This window comes from Trichomycterus rosablanca, chromosome 22 (genome assembly GCF_030014385.1).
Source record: "Trichomycterus rosablanca isolate fTriRos1 chromosome 22, fTriRos1.hap1, whole genome shotgun sequence".
In the NCBI taxonomy this organism is placed as follows: domain Eukaryota; kingdom Metazoa; phylum Chordata; class Actinopteri; order Siluriformes; family Trichomycteridae; genus Trichomycterus; species Trichomycterus rosablanca.
In genome coordinates, this window is record NC_086009.1 from 9,139,663 (window position 1) to 9,163,776 (window position 24,114).

General features: G+C 42.6%; 1 protein-coding gene across 1 annotated transcript in view; it reads right to left on the reverse strand.

Moving 5' to 3' along the window:
* Positions 1 to 6,689: 6,689 nt before the first annotated feature.
* rnd2 (Rho family GTPase 2) overlaps positions 6,690 to 24,114 on the reverse strand; it is a 32,372-nt gene continuing 14,947 nt past the window's right edge. Inside the window, exons 3-5 of the mRNA XM_063018652.1 lie at positions 20,443 to 20,552; positions 17,042 to 17,176; positions 6,690 to 6,981 (exon numbers count right to left, since the gene is read on the reverse strand). Of these exons, the coding sequence (XP_062874722.1) occupies positions 6,715 to 6,981; positions 17,042 to 17,176; positions 20,443 to 20,552 (512 nt within the window). The 3' untranslated portion in view covers positions 6,690 to 6,714. The remainder of the gene's footprint in view (positions 6,982 to 17,041; positions 17,177 to 20,442; positions 20,553 to 24,114) is intronic.

Below are 24,114 nucleotides of genomic sequence, written 5' to 3' on the forward strand. Positions count from 1 at the left end.
TTAAAACGTCACACATAAACCATTAACTTATGTCAAAAGTGCTGCTTTAAACGCTAAACTGTTTTTTTAGACGGTGATACACCAAGTAGAAACAAAGATAAAAATAATAAAAACACATTAAAAAAATCTAATTCACGCATGTGTAAACGTGCACAGAATGGGATGAGTCTGGCGTTTCATTTATATTCAAAAATTCATCCTTTGGCCGCTCAGGTGGCGCAGCGGTAAAAACAAACGCTGCAACCAGGCTGGGATCTCGAATACTCTTAGGGTGTGTCTCTCCATACACAACGCTAGGTGGCACAACACTCGTCAATGTGTGGGTGATAACATGCATGCGGCTTGCTGCCTTTGTGTCGGAGGGGGCGTGGGTTAGCTTCGATCTCCTCGGTCAGAGCAGGGATCGGCATAGGCGAAGAGGAAGCATGATGCAATTGGGCAATTGGACGCGCTAAAGGGGGAGAAAAAGGGGAATTTATATTAGTTCCAACCAACCACACACCCCCGCACCCACCCGGCCCGTCTGTCAATTTTTAAAACCCAGTGTGGCCCTTGAGCCGAAAAGTTACAGACATCCTTCATCTCCCTAATCCAACCTGAAATAGTTCCAACTCCTCTGAAGGAGATGGGGTGTTGTCTGAATTTTCATTTAGCGAGCAGAAGTTACAAGGAAAGGGTTCTGACAACTTTGTGATCTTGCAAACTTTAGAGGCAACTGTATATCACCGCTTGCCAGCTACTCTCTGCCTCTGGAAAAGGGGGGACCAATAAGGAATGCTAACAAACCAAAAATGTATATTGAGTTTTTGCTTTGGAATAACATAGACACTAGTATGTAGTCAGGCATTCAAGATTTAAGGTACTCTGTGAGCGGGGCTTATCTCCAGCAGCCAATGACTGACGAGATCCCGCCCACTCATCAAAATAAGGTTCTGGCGGGGCTTATTTCCAGCAGCCAATGAGTGACGAGATCATGCTCACCCATAAAAACAGGGCCAAAACTCTTACTCGAGAAAAATTTGAGCAGAGAGAAAGGCTGAGAAAAACGTAAATAAGCATAAATGCTCAACTTCATTTCATTTGTTAATATACATCCATTCCTGCATTTCAGGTCTGCAAGACATTCCAAAAAAAGTTGGGACGGGGGTAATTAAGGGCTAGTAATGAGGTAAAGAAACAATAGAAACAAAAGAAAGAAATAATTGTAGGTGATTGTAATCATGGTTTGGTACAAAAGCAGCATCCGTACTTATCAGTCTGAGAGCGTGCTGTGGCATACCTGGGGACGATTTGTGGTTCCGTAAACCTTCTTCTTGTGCATTATTGAACCAGTTGTACTGACAGGGATGTTTTAGGTGTTTGTCATGGCTATGTAGCTTTTTCCAAAGCTTCTTCAGCTTCATGATTGCTCCTCATTAAATCATCTATTAAATCTATTAAATTCATATGACAGTATGAAGAGTAACTCCCAATATTCAGATATGCCCAAAATGCCCCCCACCCCCACCCCCTGAATATACTGATGTAAAAATTATAAATAAACATACAGTATTTATAGGATCCGTCAGTGTTCCCATCAGCTCTTGATATAGCAGGTGTGTTTTACAATGCCAGGAACCCACTGCCCCCCTCATCCCCATTGTTTAATTCATGGATACAGTCTTGGTTTTAATACTACAAATGAATAATCTTTATGGTAAGAATGGTCTACGGTCAGGTGGTGTGATCTGTCAAACTGCCCAGACCATGCAAGAACTGGACAGAGTGATTAGTGCCTGTTCATATTTTTTATTACAGGTCCTGGGCACTGCAATTTTGGGAGCTTTACTTTACTTTACCTTATACCTACCATGCTTGAATCTCTGTTTGTATTCGGACTTATTTTGCCTTTTAAACTGGTGCTTATTCATAAACATAAGACGTTTGTTGCTAAAGGAGCCAGAAACCACAGCAACAACGTTCCTCTCCCAGTTCGGTTGTGACATCACGTAGGTAGGAGTCTGTTGCCATAGAAATAACTGCCCATCGTCCAGTCGGATGTTTCAAATGTCATGCTTGCATGAACACAAAATAAAACCACAACACAAAATTGACTTGTTGGGTTTCTCTCCATCTTGGGAGTTTATTGTGGACAGGAATGTACAGACACAGCATGCCCGGACGAGCATGTTCTCTTTTTTTTTTTTTGAAGAAGAAGAAGCAGAAACATGGAGAATGATAAAACATCAGATATGTCAGACTCCTGTCTTAAAACCATATCTGTTTTTTTTAAATCCACTCTTTAAGGGGGATTTCTGATTTATTTGGCTTTTAGAAAGTGTTGACCCATTACATTTAATTTCCGAAAACATTCTGCCAAATGTATGTGGACACCCCCTTACTAACTATAGAGTTCAGGTGTTTCAGCCACATCTATAACAGGCATATACACTGCTCAACCATAACATTAAAGCCACCGCCTTGTTTCTACACACATTGTCCATTTTATCAGCTCCACTTACAATATAGAAGCACTTTGTAGTTCTACAATTACTGACTGTAGTCCATCTGTTTCTCTGCATGCTTTGTTAGCCCCCTTTCATGCTGTTCTTTAATGGTCAGGACTCTCCCAGGACCACCACAGAGTAGGTATTATTGGGTGGTGGATCATTCTCAGCACTGCAGTGACACTGACATTGTGGTGGTGTGTTAGTGTGTACTGTGATGCTGATTGAGTTTTTAAACACCTCACTGTCACTGCTGGACTGAGAATAGTCCACCAACCAAAAATATATCCAGCCAACCCCGTGGGCAGCATCCTGTGAACGCTGATGAAGGTCTAGAAGATGACCAACTCAAACAGCAGCAATAGATGAGCGATCGTCTCTGACTTTACATCTACAAGGTGGACCAGTGACCAAGGTGGACACTAGGTAGGAGTGTCTAATAGAGTGGACAGTGAGTGGACACGGTATTTTAAAACTACAGCAGCGCTGCTGTGTCTGATCCACTCATACCAGCACAACACACACTAACACACCACCACCATGTCAGTGTCACTGCAGTGCTGAGAATGATCCACCACCCAAATAATACCTGCTCTGTAGTGGTCCTGGGAGAGTCCTGACCATTGAAGAACAGAATGAAAGGGGGCTAACAAAGCATGCAGAGAAACAGATGGACTACAGTCAGTAATTGTAGAAATACAAAGTGCTTCTATATGGTAAGTGGAACTGATTAAATGGACAGTGAGTGTAGAAACAAGGAGGTGGTTTTAATGTTATGGCTGATCGGTGTACAATCAAATTTTCAAATTAAATGTGGACTGGGAACAGTTTCTTGTTCCAGCACTGTACTTGTAGAAACTCAGTGTCCACATAATTTGGGCCATATAGTGTACATCTGCATGTTAAGTTTAGACTCTAGACAAGATAAATATTCAATTCATGGTCTGTTTACCACTGCTTTATCCTCTTTAAGGTCACGGTGGGTTCGATTCACTATGCAAAAGGTAGGAAACACCCCAGACAGATCGCCAGTCCATCACAGGGCAAAACACACTCACATTCAGGGCACAAATGAATGTCCATACAGAAAGGACCAGGTGGGCTGTACAATGGCTGACCCTGCGCTCTGACCCCAGCTTCCTAACAAGCTGGGATATGCGGTAAATGAATTTCATTGTACTGTACATGTGTATATAATGTCATGTCATGACAAATAAAGGCATTCTTCACCCACCCAGCCACCACGCCGCCCAAGATAAATATCTATACGCTGTCATTAAACTCCTGGGTTGTAAATGACCTTGGCTATGGTCAGGTGTTCACATACTTTTGGCCATTAACAGTATTTCACTTAATATAAAGTTCTCTCTCATTAAGGAAGCTGTCAAGTAAATATAGATTTATCAGGATGGCCTCTTTTGTTGCTCTAAGCTTTGTAAACTGGACACCTTAGGGATTGGAAGAATGTGTTTGTAGATTGAGTTCATAAACTGTATAGCTTGGATACACATATTTCGGCTAACACAGCAGTATGTTGTACCCCATGTACAGCATTTGGTTCAATTTGGTGTAGCCCAAAACATGTGGAAAGTTTTGGAACTGTGTACTAGTACTTCATGATTCAATTTTGGAAGTTCCTGTTTGAATGCCTGTTTGGACAATCAAATGCATCTGTTAGTGGAGACTAGGCCCACATCCAAGGCAACTCAAGGCATCACTATTTCAAAGCATAAATATGACTGGGCGTCTGTGTGACTGTCAGCAAGTCCACCCCGGGTCCCTCACGATGGGACATTAGCACAGAAATACATACGATTTTTCAACGCTCTGGCCCAGTGTCGCTTCCCGAGTGCATAATACTATACGATTGAAGCGCTATTGCCTGTGACGAGCAATTCCCACTGGGGTTAATGGGGTGAAAAAAGAGCCGCTGAGCACCCCTGAGACTCAGCGAAGACTGACCAAGGGATATTCAGTGCCAGAATGGGTGACTGAATAGGAATATATCAGCGAGTGGGTTTTATTATACGGCAATGAAAACCACTTACTTACACCAACCAGGAATAGCATTATGACCATTGACAGGTGAAGTGAATAACACTGATTATCTCTTCATCACATCACCTGTTAGCGGGTGGGATATATTAGGCAGCAAGTTGATGTGTTAGAAGCAGGAAAAGGAAGGAACAGTGGTGAACCGGCGACAGGGTCATGGGCGGCCAAGACTCATTGGTGCACATGGGGAGCGAAGGCTGGCTCAGATTGCTGAAGAAGTTAATGCTGGTTCTGATAGAAAGGTGTCAGAATACACAGTGCATAGCAGTCTGTTATGTACAGGGCAGCAAAAAGAGGACCAACACAATATTAGTGAAGGTGGTTATAATGTTATGCCTGATCTGTGTATATATTGTGGGTATTTAAAAAATACAGCAACAGGAACCTAAAGAGAGTTTTAATTAAATGATTTTAACAGTGGGGCCAAAACTCTGCTACCAAAATAAAAATGCATTATTTTATTTTGAATTCCTCTGTAATTAAGACAGGATCTTGTAATATTACTGAATGATATTTCTGTGACCCCCATACAGTCAAACCGGAACACAACCTCGTTCAGGTGAAAAGAAGCAGTCGGTACTGCGCATGTGTCGAAGGGGGCGTGTGTCAGCAGTGGAGGGTTGTATCGGTGGAGGTGAAGTGTAACGCAATCATGGTAATTGGATACGAATAGATTAGGGGAGACAGTTGGGGGAAAATGCCACCTGGGCACCATAAAAAAATTATGGCGGCCAGGTGGCACAGTGGGATATTCCGGTAGCACACCAGCTACCACCGGTCGGCTGGGCACCATCTAGCGGGCATAATTGGCAGTCCATGCAGGGAGGGATGACAAATTGACTACGCTAAATTGGGAGAAAATGGAAGAAAATGTAATAAAAATATAATAGAAAAAATAACTATAATAATCATTTTAATATATTTGATTTTTTGACTGAGCTTTGTTTTCGAGTGCTTTACAGACAGAAAACAAGATTCGATTATTTTTTCCCATCACTAAAACATATTTCGGGTCTGAAAGGGTTAAGTATGTGGATACCAGTTGCTAACGTAAATAAAATCAATAATATTAAATAAAATAAAGGTTTTTATCTTTGTGACAACAGCTGGATTAAGGCTCATTGATATTTCATATTACACTAGTGGTTAAGGTACTGAACTAGTAATCAGAAGGTCGTTGGTTCAAGCCCCACCACCCAGGTTGCTGCTGTTGGGCCCTTGAGCCAGGCCCTTAACCCTCAATTGCTCGGACTGTATACTGTAACTGTAATGTAAGTCGTTTTGAATAAAGGCGTCTGCTAAATGCCTACAATGCAAATGTAAATTATGACTGTTCTGTCAACAATGGAGGGTCCAAGACACGGATTGAGGAGTTTGGTGTGGAGAAACAGACAGATTACACAGACCCTGACCCTAACCTGGTTAAACCTTTGGAATGACCTAGAACACTGACAGTAAGCCAGGCTTTCTTGTCCGACATCAATGTCTGACTTCAATGCTACAGAACTGATTGACCAAATTGGCAGAAATTCCCACTAAAAAAGAAGAAGTCAATGGAGCTGCATGGAATGGTCATAATAGGTGTCCACATACAGTACTTCTCTGTTCTTCTCTGGCTGTTAAGTTTTCTCTGGCTGCTTCAAGTTCTATAACAGGGGAAAAAAAGTGGTATGCTGAGTGTAACCGCTTCGTTTGGGGTTGTACAGAGGTCTGGAACAAAGGTCTGACCTCAACTCAATTAAAGCTTTGGAATGACCTAGAACATTGACTGTAAGCCAGGCTTTCTTGTCCTACATCAATGCCTGACTTCAATGCTACAAAACTGATGTGTCCACATACTTTTGGCCATGTAGTGTATTTGGTTAAGTTAGTCTTTCTTTTAGGGGAAAACGTGTTCTCCGGCTGCTTCAAGCTCTATAACAGGGGAAAAAAAGTGGTATGCAGGGTGTACCCGCTTCGTTTGGGGTTGTGTGTGTTTGGGGTTTGAACAAGTTCAGAGATCGATTGTTAAACCTGTACAATTAACATTCCTTATAATGGTTTATAAATAGTCTATAAATTTACCCTCCCAACACGACACAGACACATGTGCGTTTCATAAACCGAACCCAGATGTGAGAGGTCACCGCCGCTCCACAGCTGTACGTGTTTTTGTCCTTGTTCACTTTTTTATTCACATGATAGTGCAACTCTTGGCTCGGTCCTTTCTGAGAGTTGGGGAGGGTTCCAGAGGTGCGGTGTGGGAGGTCACAGGCAACAGGGGGTGATGGGATATGCGCTTCAGGGTGCGTCGAGACGAGCTGCGTTTGAGTCCGGGTCCGGGTCGTCTGACCGAGGCGAGGGTTGTGATGTGGAACACGTCTCGCACGCTGTTCACGCACATGCGCGACGAACACTCCACGTAGGCTACCGCGCCGAGTTCCCTCGCCCGCAGGCTGCCCTGAAAAACACAGACGTCAGGTCGAAGAGTTAATAGAGAGAAATCAACAGCATAATAATGCTTTATAAAGGTGCTATACTAATTAGCCAATCAACATTTATTTGCTGACCTAGTAAAGCATTTTTACTTTTAAAAATCTCCATTTATTTATATGTTATTAACCACTTTGTCCTAATTGGAGTTTGTTTGGGTTGAGACCTACCAAGAAATACTGGACACAATGGCAGGACTACACTATGCACCAGTGACAGAGCACCAGTGAATCTCAGGGCATCACGCACTTATCTATTCAATTCAGTTCAGTTCAATGATTCTTTACTGGATGGATTTTCCTCCCAATCTAGTCGTATCCAATTACTCGATTGCATTATGCTTCCTCTTTACTGATGTTGATCTCCATTCCTGATTGAGGAGAGTGGCCCCATCCGACACGTGTGCAGTAGCCGACTGCATCTTCTCACCGGCACAAGGTGAGTTAATATGCAGATCAGCTTTGTGTACGGAGAGCCACACCCTGATCAACGCATTATTGCTCGACTCTGTGCAGGCGCAATCAATCAGCCAGCAGAGGTCGTAACTGCACCAGTTATGAGGTCCCTGCTCCGACTCCCACCCTGTATGAACAACAAGCCGATCGTCGTTTATGTAGCCGCCCAGCCGGACGGCAGAGCTGAGTTTTGCCATGTATTGCCAAAGCTTTAATGAAGAAAAAAAATTACTACTACCACCTCAATTGACTGTAATAACAACACAATACACTACAGCGGCAACACTCCTATTATCTGTCATCATAATCAATAATAATAATAACAATAACAACAACAATAATAACTAGAGGTGCATGAGTACCGATACTGGTATGGGGTATTTGCCCGATACCGCGCTCATTAACTTGTACTCGCATACGAGGCTCCGATACTAAACATCCGATAGTGTGCCTAGTGCACATTGCTGCGTTATGCCTGGTTCACACTACACGATTTTTGCCCTGATTTTTGCTCGCCGACCGGCTCGAGTTTCTAGCACGTCAGATATCTGATCTGAGATGTGCGACTGGGAATGAGTGACATGTCGAACAGCCAATGAGAACGCAGGATACGGTGTGAGGGGAAACGCAGGAGAGGAGTGTAAACAGGTGGGACAGGGGGATAATATAGTTTATATCAGAATACATCAGCACACACACGTTTTACAGTATTTCTGACCTGATCGTTCTCTACAAAACATAACAAAACACCAACATTGCAAAAATATTTATTAACCTCCAACTCACTACAGAACAAACCATGCTATTCGTGTTGCCAAATCCACTCAGATTCATTTATTTTTCCTCCTTGATTTCATCACATCAGCGCACAAACACTTTGATCACTCGGTATTTGTTGACGTGCATTTTTGGACGTGGTATCATTACACTTCTCGTCACTTCTCACGTGTGTTTTTGTTAAAAAAAAAACGGTATTCTAAATAGGTATTGGTATCGGTATCGACAAGTACAAAAATGCATGTACTCGTACTCGGTTAGGAAAAAATGGTATTGATGCATCCCTAATAATAACTGTATAATAATGTCTACTTAAACTAGAGTAAGGTAATGTTCACTATGGAAGCACTTCTGTAAGTCGCTCTGGATAACAGCATCTGCTAAATGCCGAAAATGTAAATGTAATGCAATAGTAATAATAATAATAAATATTCTTCTTCTTATTATTCATTCATTCGTTATAATAACTATTCATTATAATAACTATTCATTTATTCATGTTTACATAGCGTTTTAATATTGTGGCGAGCTGGCGTCTTGGCTTGGAGGCTAGACGCTCCCCTTGGTATGACGAAACAGTAATAAGGGTTAAAATGGGATTAATGGTTGAATTGTTATAGGAGCTTTGGTGCAAAGTAAGATGTGTTTGAGTTGTAACGAGTTTGTAAAGTCACCATTTTTGTTGTTCATTGTGTTGTTCATAGGGACCTATGTGTTCATTTTCACTTGTTGGATCTGCCGGATATCAGATCTGGCCCCTTTTTCCACACCCTTGTATAAAAGGGCTTTTTTTTCCTTATATCTTGCCAATGCCAAACGCTATACAGGTGAGGTTTAAAGCAACCAAAGCTGTGCAGCAGCTCGGCTAGGCTAACTGCTAGGCTACTATGCTACCTATTCAAACAAGTGTTAGTCTAGGACTTGCTAAGTGATGATATTGTCAAGAACTCTATAATATACAGTCGTCAAGGGTGTGAAGGTATAAAAGTCTCTGTAAAAAAAGGATCAAACCCAGGTCCTCAGGAATGATACCTTGAAGTGGATACACGCACTGTAGATACTCTATGTGACCACAAGTATGTGTACACCTGACCATAAGCTGGTTGGACAGTCCATGGCACCACCCCCATTTGCAGCCTCCACTCTTCTAACTAAGGATTTTAAGATTTTGAAGTGGATCATCTAGTCAAAAGAGCATTTGTGAGGTCAGAAACTGATGTTGGCAAGAAAAGGTGGCTCACAATCAACATTTTAATTGATCCCAAAGATGTTTAGTGGGGTTGAGGTCAGGGCTGTGTGTAGGCCACTGGAGTTCCTCCATACCAAATGTATCAAACTATCCTTGGTTTTAGCTCAAACTTATGGTCATGTTGGATTGTTGGAATTGATTTTCAACACCTGTTCAACAAACTCCATAATTGGAAAGGGTCTCCCCATACATTTGGCTGTTTTATTAACGTTTGTGAGGAAGGAGTTCTTAGTATATTTCTCTTGAAAATGTAGAGCCACCCAGGTGGTGCAGCGGATCTCAGCTCTGCTACTGGTTGGCTGAGCATCCCCTAGCAGACACAACTGGCCACTAGGGCCGCTCAGGTGGCACAGCGGTAAAACACGCTAGCACACAAGAGCTGAGATTTCGAATACGTCGTATCAAATCTCAGCTCTGCCACCCGGCTGGGCTGGGCGGCCACATGAACGACGATCGGCTGTTGTTGAGGGATGGGAAAGCCGGACCAGGGCTCCTTATAACTGGTGCAATTACGACCTCTGCTGGCTGACTGATGGCGCATGCGCAGAGTTGGGGAATAATGCTGATCAGGGTGTGGCTCTCCGTGCACAAGCTGATCTGCATATAAGCTCGCCTCGTGCAGGTGAAAAGAGGCAGTTGGTACTGCTCACGTGTGTCAATTGCGAAGCTCCTCAGTCAGCGGTGGGGGGTTGTATCGATAGAGGTGAAACGTAATGCAACCAGGGTAATTGGATACGACTAGGATATGTGATTAAAGGAGAAAATTGGGGGAAATCGGAGAAAAAGTGAAAAAAAAAATTGGCCACTAGTCTGCTGGGTGGGAAAAGACCAGACTGAAAAGGCAGGTGGGGTCTTCGATGCTGCATAGGGACTCTGATTAGTAGCCTAGGGCTTCTGTACAGAAGTGGTAGAATGTGGAGATCAGCGTATGACTCTCCATGCGCAAGACTGGCCTCACATCAGCTGTGATCAGGGTCCCCAGCAGTGGAAGATTAATTGGCTACGCTAAAATTGATAGAAAAAGGGAGGTAATTAATAAATAAAAGTGTAAAAATATATATATTAAAATGTTTCATTTTACTTCTCCTACTTTTTACTGAAACATCTTCCAGTCTCCTCACCCCTTCATCCTCTCTGCTATACAAGTAGGCAGAATGACAGTATGAATGACAGTCAATGCAAATATGCTGCCTAGATAAAAATAAATTCTGCCTGGATTTTCCCTTTCTCTTTTCTCAACCACCCTTTCCCCCCAGTGTAGCTACGTCTCCGTCGTCCTTACAGCCTCCCTCGATCCCTAGTTGTCTTTTTAATTATGTGTTTTTCTCATGGCTGTGTCTTTCTTTTGGGCTGAGCAATTATCATATAAATAGAAATCAGAGTTTGTGATTTCCTGACCACACATACTGTTGTAGCGATGCAGGGATTACAGCACTGACCACAGTGTAATCAGTCATGCTGTATCAACACTGTGTCTGTTTCATTAGTCGTCATGGTGATGTTATTGGTACTTTGTCTACCCGACCCAAGAACATCCCCACCTGAACCAGCGCCCAGGACACAATGGTTTACCTAACCACAAGAACAAGCAGTGTATTTTACCAGTGTAGGGTGTGACTGACTTCCATTGATGGGAAACTAAAATTAGCACTGTCGTCTCACAGCAAGAAGGCAATGGGTTCGGTTCCCAGGTGGACCAGCCTGTGTCCATTCTGTGTGGAGTGCATGGTCTTCCAGTGCCCATGTGGGTTTCCTTCAGGTACTTTGGTTTGTTCCCACAGTCCAAAGAAATGCAGTCAGGTGAACTGGAGATGCCAAAGAACCCCTATGTGTGTGTGTGTGTGTGTGTTTGCCCTGTGATGGACTGGTGACCTGTCTAGAGTGTTTCTTGCCAGTCGCCCAGTGAATTAGACCCTACGCCACCCTAAATAGGATAAAGCGATGATAAAATAATCAATAAATGGGCGATCGAATGAATTAATTTGACATTTTTATCTCGCTGGGTATGATTTACATTAGTAAAGTCCAGACCTAAGTGAAATAGACTGATGTCTGAGCTTTACTCAGGAAAAACCTGGTAACCTTAGAGGTATTAACTTCACTTTGCATTCTATAACCTGAATTAACGATCCAACATGGTCACACAGGGTGGCACGTTGGCTAAGAGGGTAGCACTGTCGCCTCACAGCAAGAACGCAATGGGTTTGATTCCCAGGTGGAGCAGCCTGGGTCCTTTTTTTGTGGAGTTTGCATGTTCTCCCAGTGTCCATGTGGGTTTGCTCCGGGAGCTCTGGTTTCCTCCAACAGTCCAAAGAAATGCAGTTAGGTTAATTGCAGATGCCAAAGAACCCCTAGGTGACCTGTCTAGAGAATGTAGAGAAGGTTTAGTGTTCCTATGTCGTTCTTTTGATACATTAAGTCACGTTACGCTTGTTTTAACGATAAGCATTTTAGACTCTCTCAGAAAAGCTGATTCTCAGCGCTTCCCAGCACCCCGAGCTACACTGCCTGGCTAAAATCAGGTTGAGAACTGTCCAACGCATTATTAAAAAGTGGAAGGACAGTGGGGAAACATCATCTTCGAGGAAGGAACGTGGTCGGAAAAAAATCTTGAATGATCGGCGATCACTTAAACGTTTGGTGAAATCAAATCCTAGAAAAACTCCAGTAGAACTCAGGGAAATGTTTAATAGTGAAAGTAAGAGCATTTCCACACTCACTGTGTGAAGGGAACTCAAGGGATTGGGACTAAACAGCTGTGTAGCCTTAAGAAAACCACTTGTCAGTGAGGCTAACCGGCAAAAACGGCTTCAATTTGCTAGGGAGCATAAAGATTGGACTCTGGAGCAATGGAAGAAGGTCATGTGGTCTGATGAGTCCAGATTTACCCTGTTCCAGAGTGATGGGCGCATCAGGGTAAGAAGAGAGGCGGCTGAAGTGATGCACCCATCAGGCCTAGTGCCTACCGTACAAGCCTGTGGGGGCAGTGCTATGATCTGGGGTTGCTGCAGTCGGTCAGGTCTAGGTTCAGCACGTTATGTGCCCAAAGAATGAGGTCAGCTGACTACCTGAATATTCTGAACGAGCAGGTTATTCCATCGATGGATTTTTTCTTCCCTGATGGCACGGGCATATTCCAAGATGACAATGCCAGGATTCATCAGGCTCAAATTGTGAAAGAGTGCTTCAGGGAGCATGATACATCAGTTTCACACATGGATTGGCCTCCACAGAGTCCAGACCTGAACCTCATTGAGAATCTTTGGGATGTGCTGGAGCGCATCAATACAAGATCTTGGGGAAAAATTAATGCAACTCTGGACAGAAATAAATGTTGTGACATTGCTGAAGCTTGTGGAAACGATGCCACAGCGAATGCGTGCCGTAATCAAAGCTAAAGGCGGTCCTACTAAATATTAGAGTGTGTGACCTTTTTTTGGCCAGGCAGTGTATAACACAAGTTTAAAAGTGAAACAGTGAGAAAAATCCAGCTAAACACAGATACATGTGGATGCTTTCCACACAATGCAGATTCATCTCATATTCGCACTTTGATGACGTTTTGCTGCACCACTCATGCCAAGTGCTAATCAAAGCGGCGGTTTGTGCTAAAGCTCGCAGTAAGCATAGCGCAAAACGCTTCTAATGTGAATACGACCTGAGCTTTAGACTTCTTAGTGATACTGGCATCCATGGTCACAGGAACTTCTGTTCTCTTTACTTAAAGCGTACTTGGCTGTTACCTTTTTTCCCTCTCCACTCAGACCACTCTACTTTCCTTTCTGTTTGGCTTATTCAATGTTATAGTCAGGTAGCCGGAAACAGCTGGATGACTCATTTGTTCCTTTCAACTGGCTACATTAATAAGATTTAAAACACCTGGATGACTAAATACATCAGAAAAGGCCAAACCCTACATCTAACCCACATAGATAATAAAATGTTTTAATTTGAACACTGTTCGGAGTAAATACTGAGGGTCTGTCTGAAAACATATTGAGCTGCCTTGCTGCTTAATGCCTACCTAGGCAGCTACCTAAGTAGAGAGGATTCTAAGTGCCATAGAACTTTAGAAGGCAGATTAATTAGACACACTACTTAGGCAGTGATTACTTCGTAGGCTGTCCCTGCCCACTGGTGCAGCGTTAGCTTACTAGCTAACAGAGTTAACCTCAGGCCATTCAAACCAATGGGCTGAGGAGACACAACCCGTTGTGTGGAGCTCCCTTGTTATTCAGTCAGAATATCGCCCAGAATAAGGCATCTCAAACATTGCTAGCTACTTTGCTACTTTTGCTACACCTGGAAGGTAACATACTCAGTAGTTGTGTTGGCTCTCTTGCTAGCATTCTCCATACCCAGTTGGTAAATGTTATCACCTTTCTGGTTGTTTCTGGAGTGGCTGGTTTTCGTCGTAAGTGTTTGGGTTGTAACTCTGGAGGACTGAGTAGCTGGCAGAGTGGCAGCTTTCTTGGTTCTTTAGCTGATTAGATTATTGGTCAATGAAGTTAATGATCCACAGCTGAACCTTATTGTAGGTTAAGCGCTCAAGGCATTTAAGGAGAGGCTGTGGATCAGTCAGTGAAGGCTATTTTGTGTGTATCTGCCCTTGTCCCTCGTCTGTAGCCTTTTTGTTACACCCTGTTCAGTTTTCTTGCTAAATTTTTGGATTGTAACACTCTGGTGGACTGAGTAGCTGTTGGAATGGCGGCTTTCTTGGTTATTTAGCTGCTACCAGTTTCCTGAGCTTCCCTGTTCGGTCCTATTTAGAATTTGGGTTGTAACTCTCAAGTGGACTGAGTAGCTGGTGGAGTGGCAGTTTTCCTGGTTTCTTTAGCTGCTACCAGTTTCCTGAGCTTCCCTATTCGGTCCTATTTAGAGTTTGGGTTGTAAGTCTCTGATGGACTGAGTAGCTTGCGGAATGGCAGCTTTCTTGGCTTTTTAGCTGCTACCAGTTTCCTAAGCTTCCCTGTTCAGTCCTATTTAGAGTTTGGGTTGTAACTCTCTGATGGACTGAGTAGCTTGCGGAATGGCAGCTTTCTTGGCTTTTTAGCTGCTACCAGTTTCCTAAGCTTCCCTGTTCAGTCCTATTTAGAGTTTGGGTTGTAACTCTCTGATGGACTGAGTAGCTGGTGGAGTGGCCGGTGTCTTGGTTCTTTAGCTGCTACCAGTTTCCTGAGCTTCCTATTTAGAGTTTGGGTTGTAACTCTCTGATGGACTGAGTAGCTGGTGGAGTGGCAGTTTTTTTGGTTCCTTTCTAAATTCCCCTGTATGTTTTATTTTTTTGACAAGTGTTTGGGTTGTAACTCTCTGGTGGACTGAGTAGCTGGTAAAGTGGTTCTTTAGCTGCTACCAGTTTCCTTAGTTTCCCTGTTTGGTTTTCTTGGTAAGTGTTTGGGTTGTAACTTTCTGGTGGACTGAGTGGCAGCTTTCTTGGTTCTTTAGCCACTACCAGTTTCCTGAGCTCCCCTGTTTTGTTTCCCTTTTAGCATTTGGTAGTAAGGCAGACTCTCTCTCTGCTAGACTGAGTAGCTGGCAGAGTGGCAGCTTTATCCGTTTTTATTGTTTATTATTAAATAATTTAGTAATTTTTATTGCTTTATTTTGTGTGGCTTTTGGGCCACAATATTAGTGTTCGGATTGTATCTCTCTGGTGGACTGAGTAGCTGGTGGAGAGGTTCCCAATCACTCTTGTTTTATCTTAGGCCTTCCTCTTTTGTTTTCCAAGTTTCCTGGCAGTCGTGTCACGAAGAGTGCGAAGCCCTGCTGTAGTTTGGGTTTGTTTTTGCTTTATTAACTTCTCAGTTTTAGCGTTTGGGTTGTAACTCTCTGGTGGACTGAGTAGCTGGTGGAGATGTACCCAGTCACTCTTGTTTCATCTTAGGTCTGTTCTTTTTTTTGTCCAAGTTTCCTGGCAGTTGTGTTGCAAAGAGTGCAGAGTCCTGCTTTGGTTTGGTTTTTATTAACTTCTCATGTTTTATTATTTATTATTAAATGTATTTATATTTTGTGTGGCTTTTGGGCCACAATATTAGCGTTTGGGTTGTAACTCTCTGGTGGACTGAGTAGCTGGTGGAGATGTACCCAGTCACTCTTGTTTCATCTTAGGCCTGTTCCTTTTTTTGTCCAAGTTTCCTGGCAGTCGTGTTGCAAAGAGTGCAGAGCCCTGCTTTAGTTTTATTTTGTGTGGCTTTTGGGCCACAATATTAGCTTTTGGGTTGTAACTCTCTGGTGGACTGAGTAGCTGGCAGAGATGTACCCAGTCAACCTTTTTGTTTAATTAACACTGTCGCCCTTGGCTTGCTCAACATGGGTTTTTGGTCTGTCGGTCCTGGATTTTGTAAAGTTGCTTCGAGACAATGTCTTGTAAAAAGCGCTATACAAATAAACTTGACTTGAATACTGTTCTGCCTTGGTTAAGTCGTCTGCATTCGAGTTCATCCTTTAGTATCCTAGGTGTGGGGTCACACCTGGCCTAACCATAGCGAGATACTCAACACCCAGTGCCACTTTTGGATTTTATAATCTACATAACAAAATAAAGAAGTACTGTAGATGTTGGATATAAACCCCATTGTCATATGAGTCAAGTTTCTTATTATTCCTTGTTATCGTTCTAATTCAGGCAGATATTTGATATGCCTGAATTAATTTGCTCGCTCTCCCTTTTAGTTATGCTGTAATAATTAGGGCTACCGGAGTCTAAAACTCTCTGTAAAACTGATATTTTACTCAACTCGCATTATACATTTTTAACTACAGTTTCTGTTGTTTTACCGTTCCAGCGTTCTGATGGAAACCTGTTTACCTGCCCGAGGTTAAGGAATGAAGTCGAGACTGCCGTGCCAATGATGCTGCTCCTGCCGGATCTGACGGAACCTGGCGTGTTTGCACCAAGAATGTCAAGAACTCACTACAGACTTTATTGCAGACTGGACTGAATAATAAGTATCCTCCAGACCACCCAAGAAGGATGGGCCCTGCTGAGTCTGGTTCCTCTCAAGGTTTCTTCCTGTAATTTTCAGGGAGTTTTTCCTTGCCACTGTTGCCCTTGGCTTGCTCAACAGGGTTTTTTGTATCTGTTGGTCCTGGATTAAAGTTGCTTTGGGACAATGTCTATTGTAAAAAGCGCTATATAAATAAATTTGACTTGACTTGACTAATTTTAATATTGGCTGATATTACTGCCAAGCGACGTATTAATGAGCCCTATTTCAACCGCAGCCTGTGATACCAAGCTGCACGTCTGTCATATGAAGTCTGCAGTAGCTTTGTTTTTAGGTTTGCTAAATCTGAACCTTGAAATCTATACACCCGTAATACGTTAATAACATCCAAATCAAATGAAAGGCTAATGTCGTCTCACTCAGCCTATCCCAAAGTCTTAATATATGAGTGTGTGTCTGACAGTTCACAATCACTATGGGGAAATCTGCTTAGCTGCTATGCAAACAGTAATACTGAAAGTGTTAGCTTATCATACCATTACTTATTTTCCTGCCTTAGCACACTTCTGATTTCCCTCCGGTGTGCGTCTGTGTTCTTACCTGCTCGTGTGTGACTGGTATGAGCCGCTGTTTGGACAGTTCTCGTAGGATGCCGACGTCTGTTCTCATATCGAGCTTGCAGCCCACCAGGACTAGCTTAGCATTGGGGCAATATTCCTGAGCTTCCGCATGCCACTGATGCACACAGAGGAAAAAAAAAATTACAGACAGCATTAATAATAATAATAAAAAGTAAATAAATACCCCACATCTGCTCAACTTCATTTCATTTGTTAATATACCTCCATTCCTGCATTCGAAACGGGGGCAATTTAGGGCTAGTAATGAGGTGAAAAAACTAAATAATTAGGTGATTCCAAACAGGTGATTGTAATCATGGTTTGGTACAAAAGCAGCATCCAGGAAAGCCTGAATCTTTGATGAGCAAAGATGATCAGAGGATCTCCAGTTTGTCAACAAATGTGTGAGAAAATGATTGAAATGTTTAAAAACAATGTACCTCAAAGACAGATTGAAAGGGATTTGCATATTTCTCCCTCTATAGTGCATAATATCATTAAACGATTAAAGGAAATTTCAGGGCCAAGGGCGCAATCAAGAACCGCCACTCAACAATAGCTGATATAACCACATGGGTGAGGGATTACTGTGGTAAACCTTTGTCAAGCACTACAACACAGAGTTACATGCACAAATGCCACTTAAAACTTTACTGTGCAAAAAAAAAGCCTTATGTTAACTATGTCCAGAAGCAGTGTCAACTTCTCTGGGCTTGGAGGCATCTAGGATGGACCATCACACAGTGGAAACGTGTATTGTGGTCAAATGAATCAGAATTCCAGGTCTAGTTTGGAAAGAAATGGATGCCGTGTGCTCCGGACCAAAGACAAAAAGGACCATCCAGACTGTTATCAGGAACAAATCCAAAAGCCAGGGTTCCTGAGAACCTTAGTTTACTCATTGCTTTCTCTTTAAATTTACTTAGTTTTCCTCCCACCAACAAACATGCAGAAGGTTGATTGGCTACTTTAACATGCCCATATATGAGAAAGGTGTCGCCATGTGATGCATTGGCCCTAGTGTTTCTGGATGATGCTGGGCCCACAACCCTGAACAAGATAAAGCTAATAGTACACAAGCATGAATAAATAAATAAGTAACACACAATTATATAAAGAAAGCCTGGAATCACAAAGTCAGCTGTCACAAATGCCCCCTTGTCCCCTGTTCAGTGGCTTTTTATCATAATTATAGGCATCCAAACAAGACCACAGTCTTAGTTTCTATAGCCAGTCGGCTCAGCTATGCCAGATATGCCACTGAACACTGTGTTCATCCATCCATCAACACCTCTCGGTGATCTCTTAACCCTCAGCACCATCACTCACAGTCCTGTCATACGGCGTCCCTCCACATTCCCACATTACAGCAATTACGCTATGTGAAACTAGTCCTCACACTGGTTATAATAATCATATAACAATGATAATCTATAATTATAAACTACAGCAACGGGTATGAGGTTATGTAGCAGGTCTGGGTTGCACCACTAGATCATAATTAAGTTCTTTCACAGCTGTGTTATACATCATAGCTACTGTATGTAAGAGTGTTTCAGATCTAGTTTCATGCTCACTGCACCAAATAAAATGGTGACAAGAACTCTGGTCTCAGCCGTGTGCATGTATGAAAAACGTGTTACAATAGCTGATGGAAATCAAAATGTGTTATTAAATTTATGCAGCCAACACAAAACCATCAGACTACAGTGTAGATGCCTCATATTTACATATACATTCTTTTTCTAGCCAATTGAGACCATCATGTGCCCCTCACTGCACATTCACAGTTGCTGACCACATCTTTTCACCTACCAATGATGGTGACTTACAGCCATGCTATTCACAAGTGCAGGCACCTCATCCAGAACTCAAATTCAGGCTCAGACATAGCTCATTGTGCCTGTTGGATGCCTAACCAGTCCTATAGTAACACATGGGACTCAAACTCAACCACTGTACATAGTTTTATACACATGTTAAATGGCTGGCCAAAAAGCTTTTGGCCATATAGTGTACTATATTATTGATGTATTTTGATTTGATGTCAAGCAAGGTCATGGTGGGTTTGGATCTGAGGGCATCACACACTTATTGACTTGCATTACGATCAACTTAAAGCAGCCAATACACATGTCCAAAAGTTTAAAATATATAGATTTTTATGCATTATATTTATTTCTTATGCCTAAAATAGTAGAATACATTTGCAGTCCTGTTGGTTCTACCAGGTCCTGATTACTAATCCAAAAGGCATGAATGTTAGTTTTGAGCACAAGGTAATACAAGGACACATGGGCTGAGACCAAAAGACAGTTTAAAGCCTCACTTAGACAACTTAGATTACTCAACACAACAGTCTCATGTGCCAAGCATGCCAAAATAGCTATTAGGCTTCGTAAGCGTGGGAATGTCCCTCATACAGATGCTTTAAAGCTGAGGCATGGCAGCCAGCACAGAATCAATCTACACCGGCTTCACACCCAGAGCACACCACATAATTGTTGACCTTTTGAAAAAGGAAATAGGCGTTTCAGTTAATCCTGTGCGCGAACACCGAGACACACAAACAAAAAAACCCTTTCACGGTTTTCAATGGTGCAATAAGAAGCAATCTCTCAGAGCTCTGAGAATTAATTGTAAATTAGCTTCATTCATTTAGAATAATGAACTGAGCACGCCTGGAGAAAAGCTGCATTTGTCTTTTAATGTCAGATTCACTATTTTCTACTTTATTTATGGATTGTCTCCCTTTTTCTGATAAATTTTAGCATAGCCAATTAGTCTTTTGCTTCTGGGGTCCCCACCAATTATGTCTGTGGAGGGTATATATACATGTATGTACAGTATATATATATATATATATATATATATTTATTTATTGTTGTTTTTTTTTATATATTTTCTTTATGCACAAAGCTTAATGTGACTCACTGTACTATAACAACGAGTGAGAAATGTTCTTAGTGGAGAGAACTTATGATCAGTAATAATTGAGAGAGGTTTAGTGTTTCTGTGTCGTTCTTTTAATACATTAAGTCACATTAAGCTTTTTCAATGATTAGCATTTTTGCATTTATAAGCTGATTCTCACAATTCCTCAGCACCCCAAGCTGTAACACAAGTTTAAAAGTGAAACAGCAAGAAAATACAGCTAAACACAGATACATGTGGAGTGAATTTGACGGTTATTCCACATAAATACAGATTCGTCTCACGCTTTGATGACGTTTTACCACACCGCTCAAGTAAACATCAAGTTTAAGGGTACAAATTTATCGACAAAGGGTTTCGAGTTCACAGGACATCGAGTTACAAGGTACCACTGTATATCAGTAAATCTGTAAAGTGAGCATGAAAAAGCTTGATTGGGGGTCTGACCTTTTTTGGGATGCTGTCTAGAGTCTCAGGTCTGCTGATGTCGAAACAGATGAGGACGGCGTCTGAGTCCGGGTACGCCAGCGGCCTCACGTTGTCGTAGTATGACGAGCCTGTGGACACACGTACACACAAAACGTTTGAAATATTGAAGATATTAGGTTAAATAATGAAATAATGCAATGCAGGGGTTCTCAAGCTTATTTGGCTAATGACCCCCAACTTGTCAGAATGTCTGCTGCCCCACTTTTTCACTCAGTGGGCTATTTTTACAGTGCAGCACTGTAAATTGATTATAAGTGCATATTTCACAGAATATTACATAAGTGACAGTGAGAAAAGCTCTAAATGTAATAAACTGCCTAAATTAATGCAATCACGTCATAGTAATAACTAATTTGAATACTATTTATGGATTTATCTTCCTTAAACTCAATATTAAAGCCCACATGCATGTAATTGACCCTACGTGACATCCCAACCCCAACCCTAGCTACACTATATTGCCAAAAGTATTCGCTCATCTGCCCACTTTTTGCAGCTATAACAGCTTCAACTCTTCTGGGAAGGCTTTCCACAAGGTTTAGGAGTGACCATTCTTCCAGAAGCGCATTTGTGAGGTCAGACACTGATGTTGGACGAGAAGCTCTGACTCGTCCATGTCTTTATGGACCTTGCTTTGTTCACTGGTGCACAGTCGTGTTGGAACAGGAAGGGGCCATCCCCAAACTGTTCCCACAAAGTTGGGAGCATGAAATTGTCCAAAATCTCTTGGTATGCTGAAGCATTAATTGTTCCTTTCACTGGAACTAAGGGGCCGAGCCCAACTCCTGAAAAACAACCCCACACCATAATCCCCCCTCCACCAAACTTCACACTCGGCACAATGCAGTCAGACAAGTACCGTTCTCCTGGCAACCACCAGACCCAGACTTGTCCATCGGATTGCCAGACAGAGAACACCTCCACTGCTCTAGAGTCCAGTGGCGCTTTACACCACTGCATCCGCGCTCTCTCTTTACATTGCGCTTGGTGATGTAAGGCTTGGATGCAGCTGCTCGGCCATGGAAACCCATTCCATGAAGCTCTCTACACTCTGTTCATGAGGTAATCTGAAGGCCACATGAAGTTTGGAGGTCTGTAGCGATTGACTCTGCCGAAAGTTGGCGACCTCTGCACACTCCGCTGACCCCGCTCTGTCATTTTACATGGCCGACCACTTTGTGGCTGAGTTGCTGTCATTCCCAATCGCTTCCACTTCGATATAATACCACTCACAGTCGACTGTGGAATATTTAGTAGTGAGGAAATTTAACGACTCTATTTGTTGCACAGGTGGCATCTTATCACGGTACCACGCTGGAATTAACTGAGCTCCTGAGAGCTCCTTTTACTAATGTTTGTAGAAGCAGTCTGCATGCCTAGGTGATTGATTTCTTACACCCGTGGACATGGAAGTGATTGGAACACCTGAATTCAATGATTAGGATGGGTGTGTGAATACTTGTTTCAGCCACACCCATTGTTATGTTAACAGATGTATAAATCTTTTTTCAACCACCTTATACTGGTTAGGGTTGCAACCAGCAATTAAACGAGCCGGGAGGAGTCTTCAAATTAAATGCACACACATTTCCTTCATAACTAATTTATTTTAATGAGGCGTCCGTAATTTAGTCCAATTTTCTGTTCTTTTGAGCCGCCACACCTATCCAAAAGCTCAGGAATGTTCAGAAAGGCATACGGTAATGTTTTAAGTTGGGAGTAAAGGGGATGGAATGCATTTTAAATTAGTTTAATGTGTTAGCAACACCCAGAGTTCATTCATTCATTCATTCATTCATTGACTTTTCTACTATCGCTTTATCCTGGACAGGGTCACAGTGGGTGCAATTTACTGGGCGAAAGGAAGGAAACACCCTGGACAGGTTGCCAGTTCATCACAGGGCAAACACACACACACACCTAGGGCAATTTGTGTCTCCAATTAGCTTGACTAACTGGAAACCAGAGTACCCAGAGAAAAGCAACACAGACACGAGGAGAACATGCAAACTCCACACAAAAAAGGACCTATATCGCTCCATCCACCTGGGAATTGAACCCAGGACATTCTTGCTGTGGAGCCAGAGTTCAAACTAGGAATGTTTTTTTAAACCTGCTTGATAACCGGCCATTATTTCTGTGTGGAGTTCAGATGCATGTTCTCCCTGTGTCTGTGTAGGTTTCCTCCGGGAGCTCCGGTTTCCTCCCACAGTCCAAAGACATGCAAGTGAGGTGAATTAGAGATACGAAATTGTCCATGAAATTGTCCTGTGTTCGATATTAAACTTGAACTGATGAATCTTGTGTAACCAGTAACTGCTATACCTGTTCCGTCATGAATGTAAACAAAGTGTAAAACATGATGTTAAAAATCCTTACCTAGTGGTTAAGGTACTGGGCTAGTATTTGAAAGGTTGCTGGTTCAAGCCCCACTGTTGGGCCCTTGAGCAAAGCCCTTAACACTCAATTGCTTACACCATTTATTGTCATAGTACTGTAAGTCTCTTTGGATAAAAGCATCCGCTAAATTCTCAAAAATGTAAATAAATAATGGTCCAAATTTTAAAAATGGTAACGGGCTGCAAATGGGCCGTGGGACATAGTTTGGACACACCTCCTTTGAGTTAAGATGCTTGTCTGAGAATCTGGTCTTGAGACGCAGTTTGAACCATGTGTTGCAGCTAATGCAATGTGACACCTGCTCCTAACATGTGTCTCTGCTGTAGTGTTAAGATCTCAAACAACTGTTTAACACACATGTACATGGGTACTTGATTAATGGAGGTGAAACAGATTCTATATGTATATACACCGACCAGGCATAACCTTATGACCACCTTAATAATATTGTGTTGGTCCCTCTTTTGCTGCCAAAACAGCCCAGCCCTCTATCAGAACCAGCATTAACTTCTTCAGCAATCTGAGCTACACTAGCTCGTCTGTTGGATCGGATCACACGGGCCAGCCTTCGCTCTCCACGTGCATCAATGAGCCTTGACCGCCCATGACCCTGTCGCCGGTTTACCACTGTTCCTTCCTTGGACCACTTTTGATAGATACTGCCCACTGCAGACCGGGAACACCCCACAAGAGCTGCAGTTTTGGAGATGCTCTGACCCAGTCGTCTAGCCATCACAATTCTTTGTTAGCCCCCTTTCATGCTGTTCTTCAATAGTCAGGACCACTACAGTGTAGGTATTATTTGGGTGGTGGATCATTCTCCGCACTGCAGTGACACTGACATGGTGGTGGTGTGTTAGTGTGTGTTGTGCTGGTATGAGTGGATAAGACACAGCAGCGCTGCTGGAGTTTATAAACACCTCACTGTCACTGCTGGACTGAGAATAGTCCACCAACCAAAAATATCCAGCCAACAGCGCCCGTGGGCAGCGTCCCGTGACCACTGATGAAGGTCTAGAAGATGACCAACTCAAACAGCAGCAATAGATGAGCGATCGTCTCTGACTTTACATCGACAAGGTGGACCAACTAGGTAGGATAGAGTCTAATAGAGTGGACAGTGAGTGGACACGGTATTTAAAAACTCCAGCAGCGCTGCTGTGTCTGATCCACTCATACCAGCACAACACACACTAACATTGACCACTGAAGAACAGGGTGAAAGCAGAC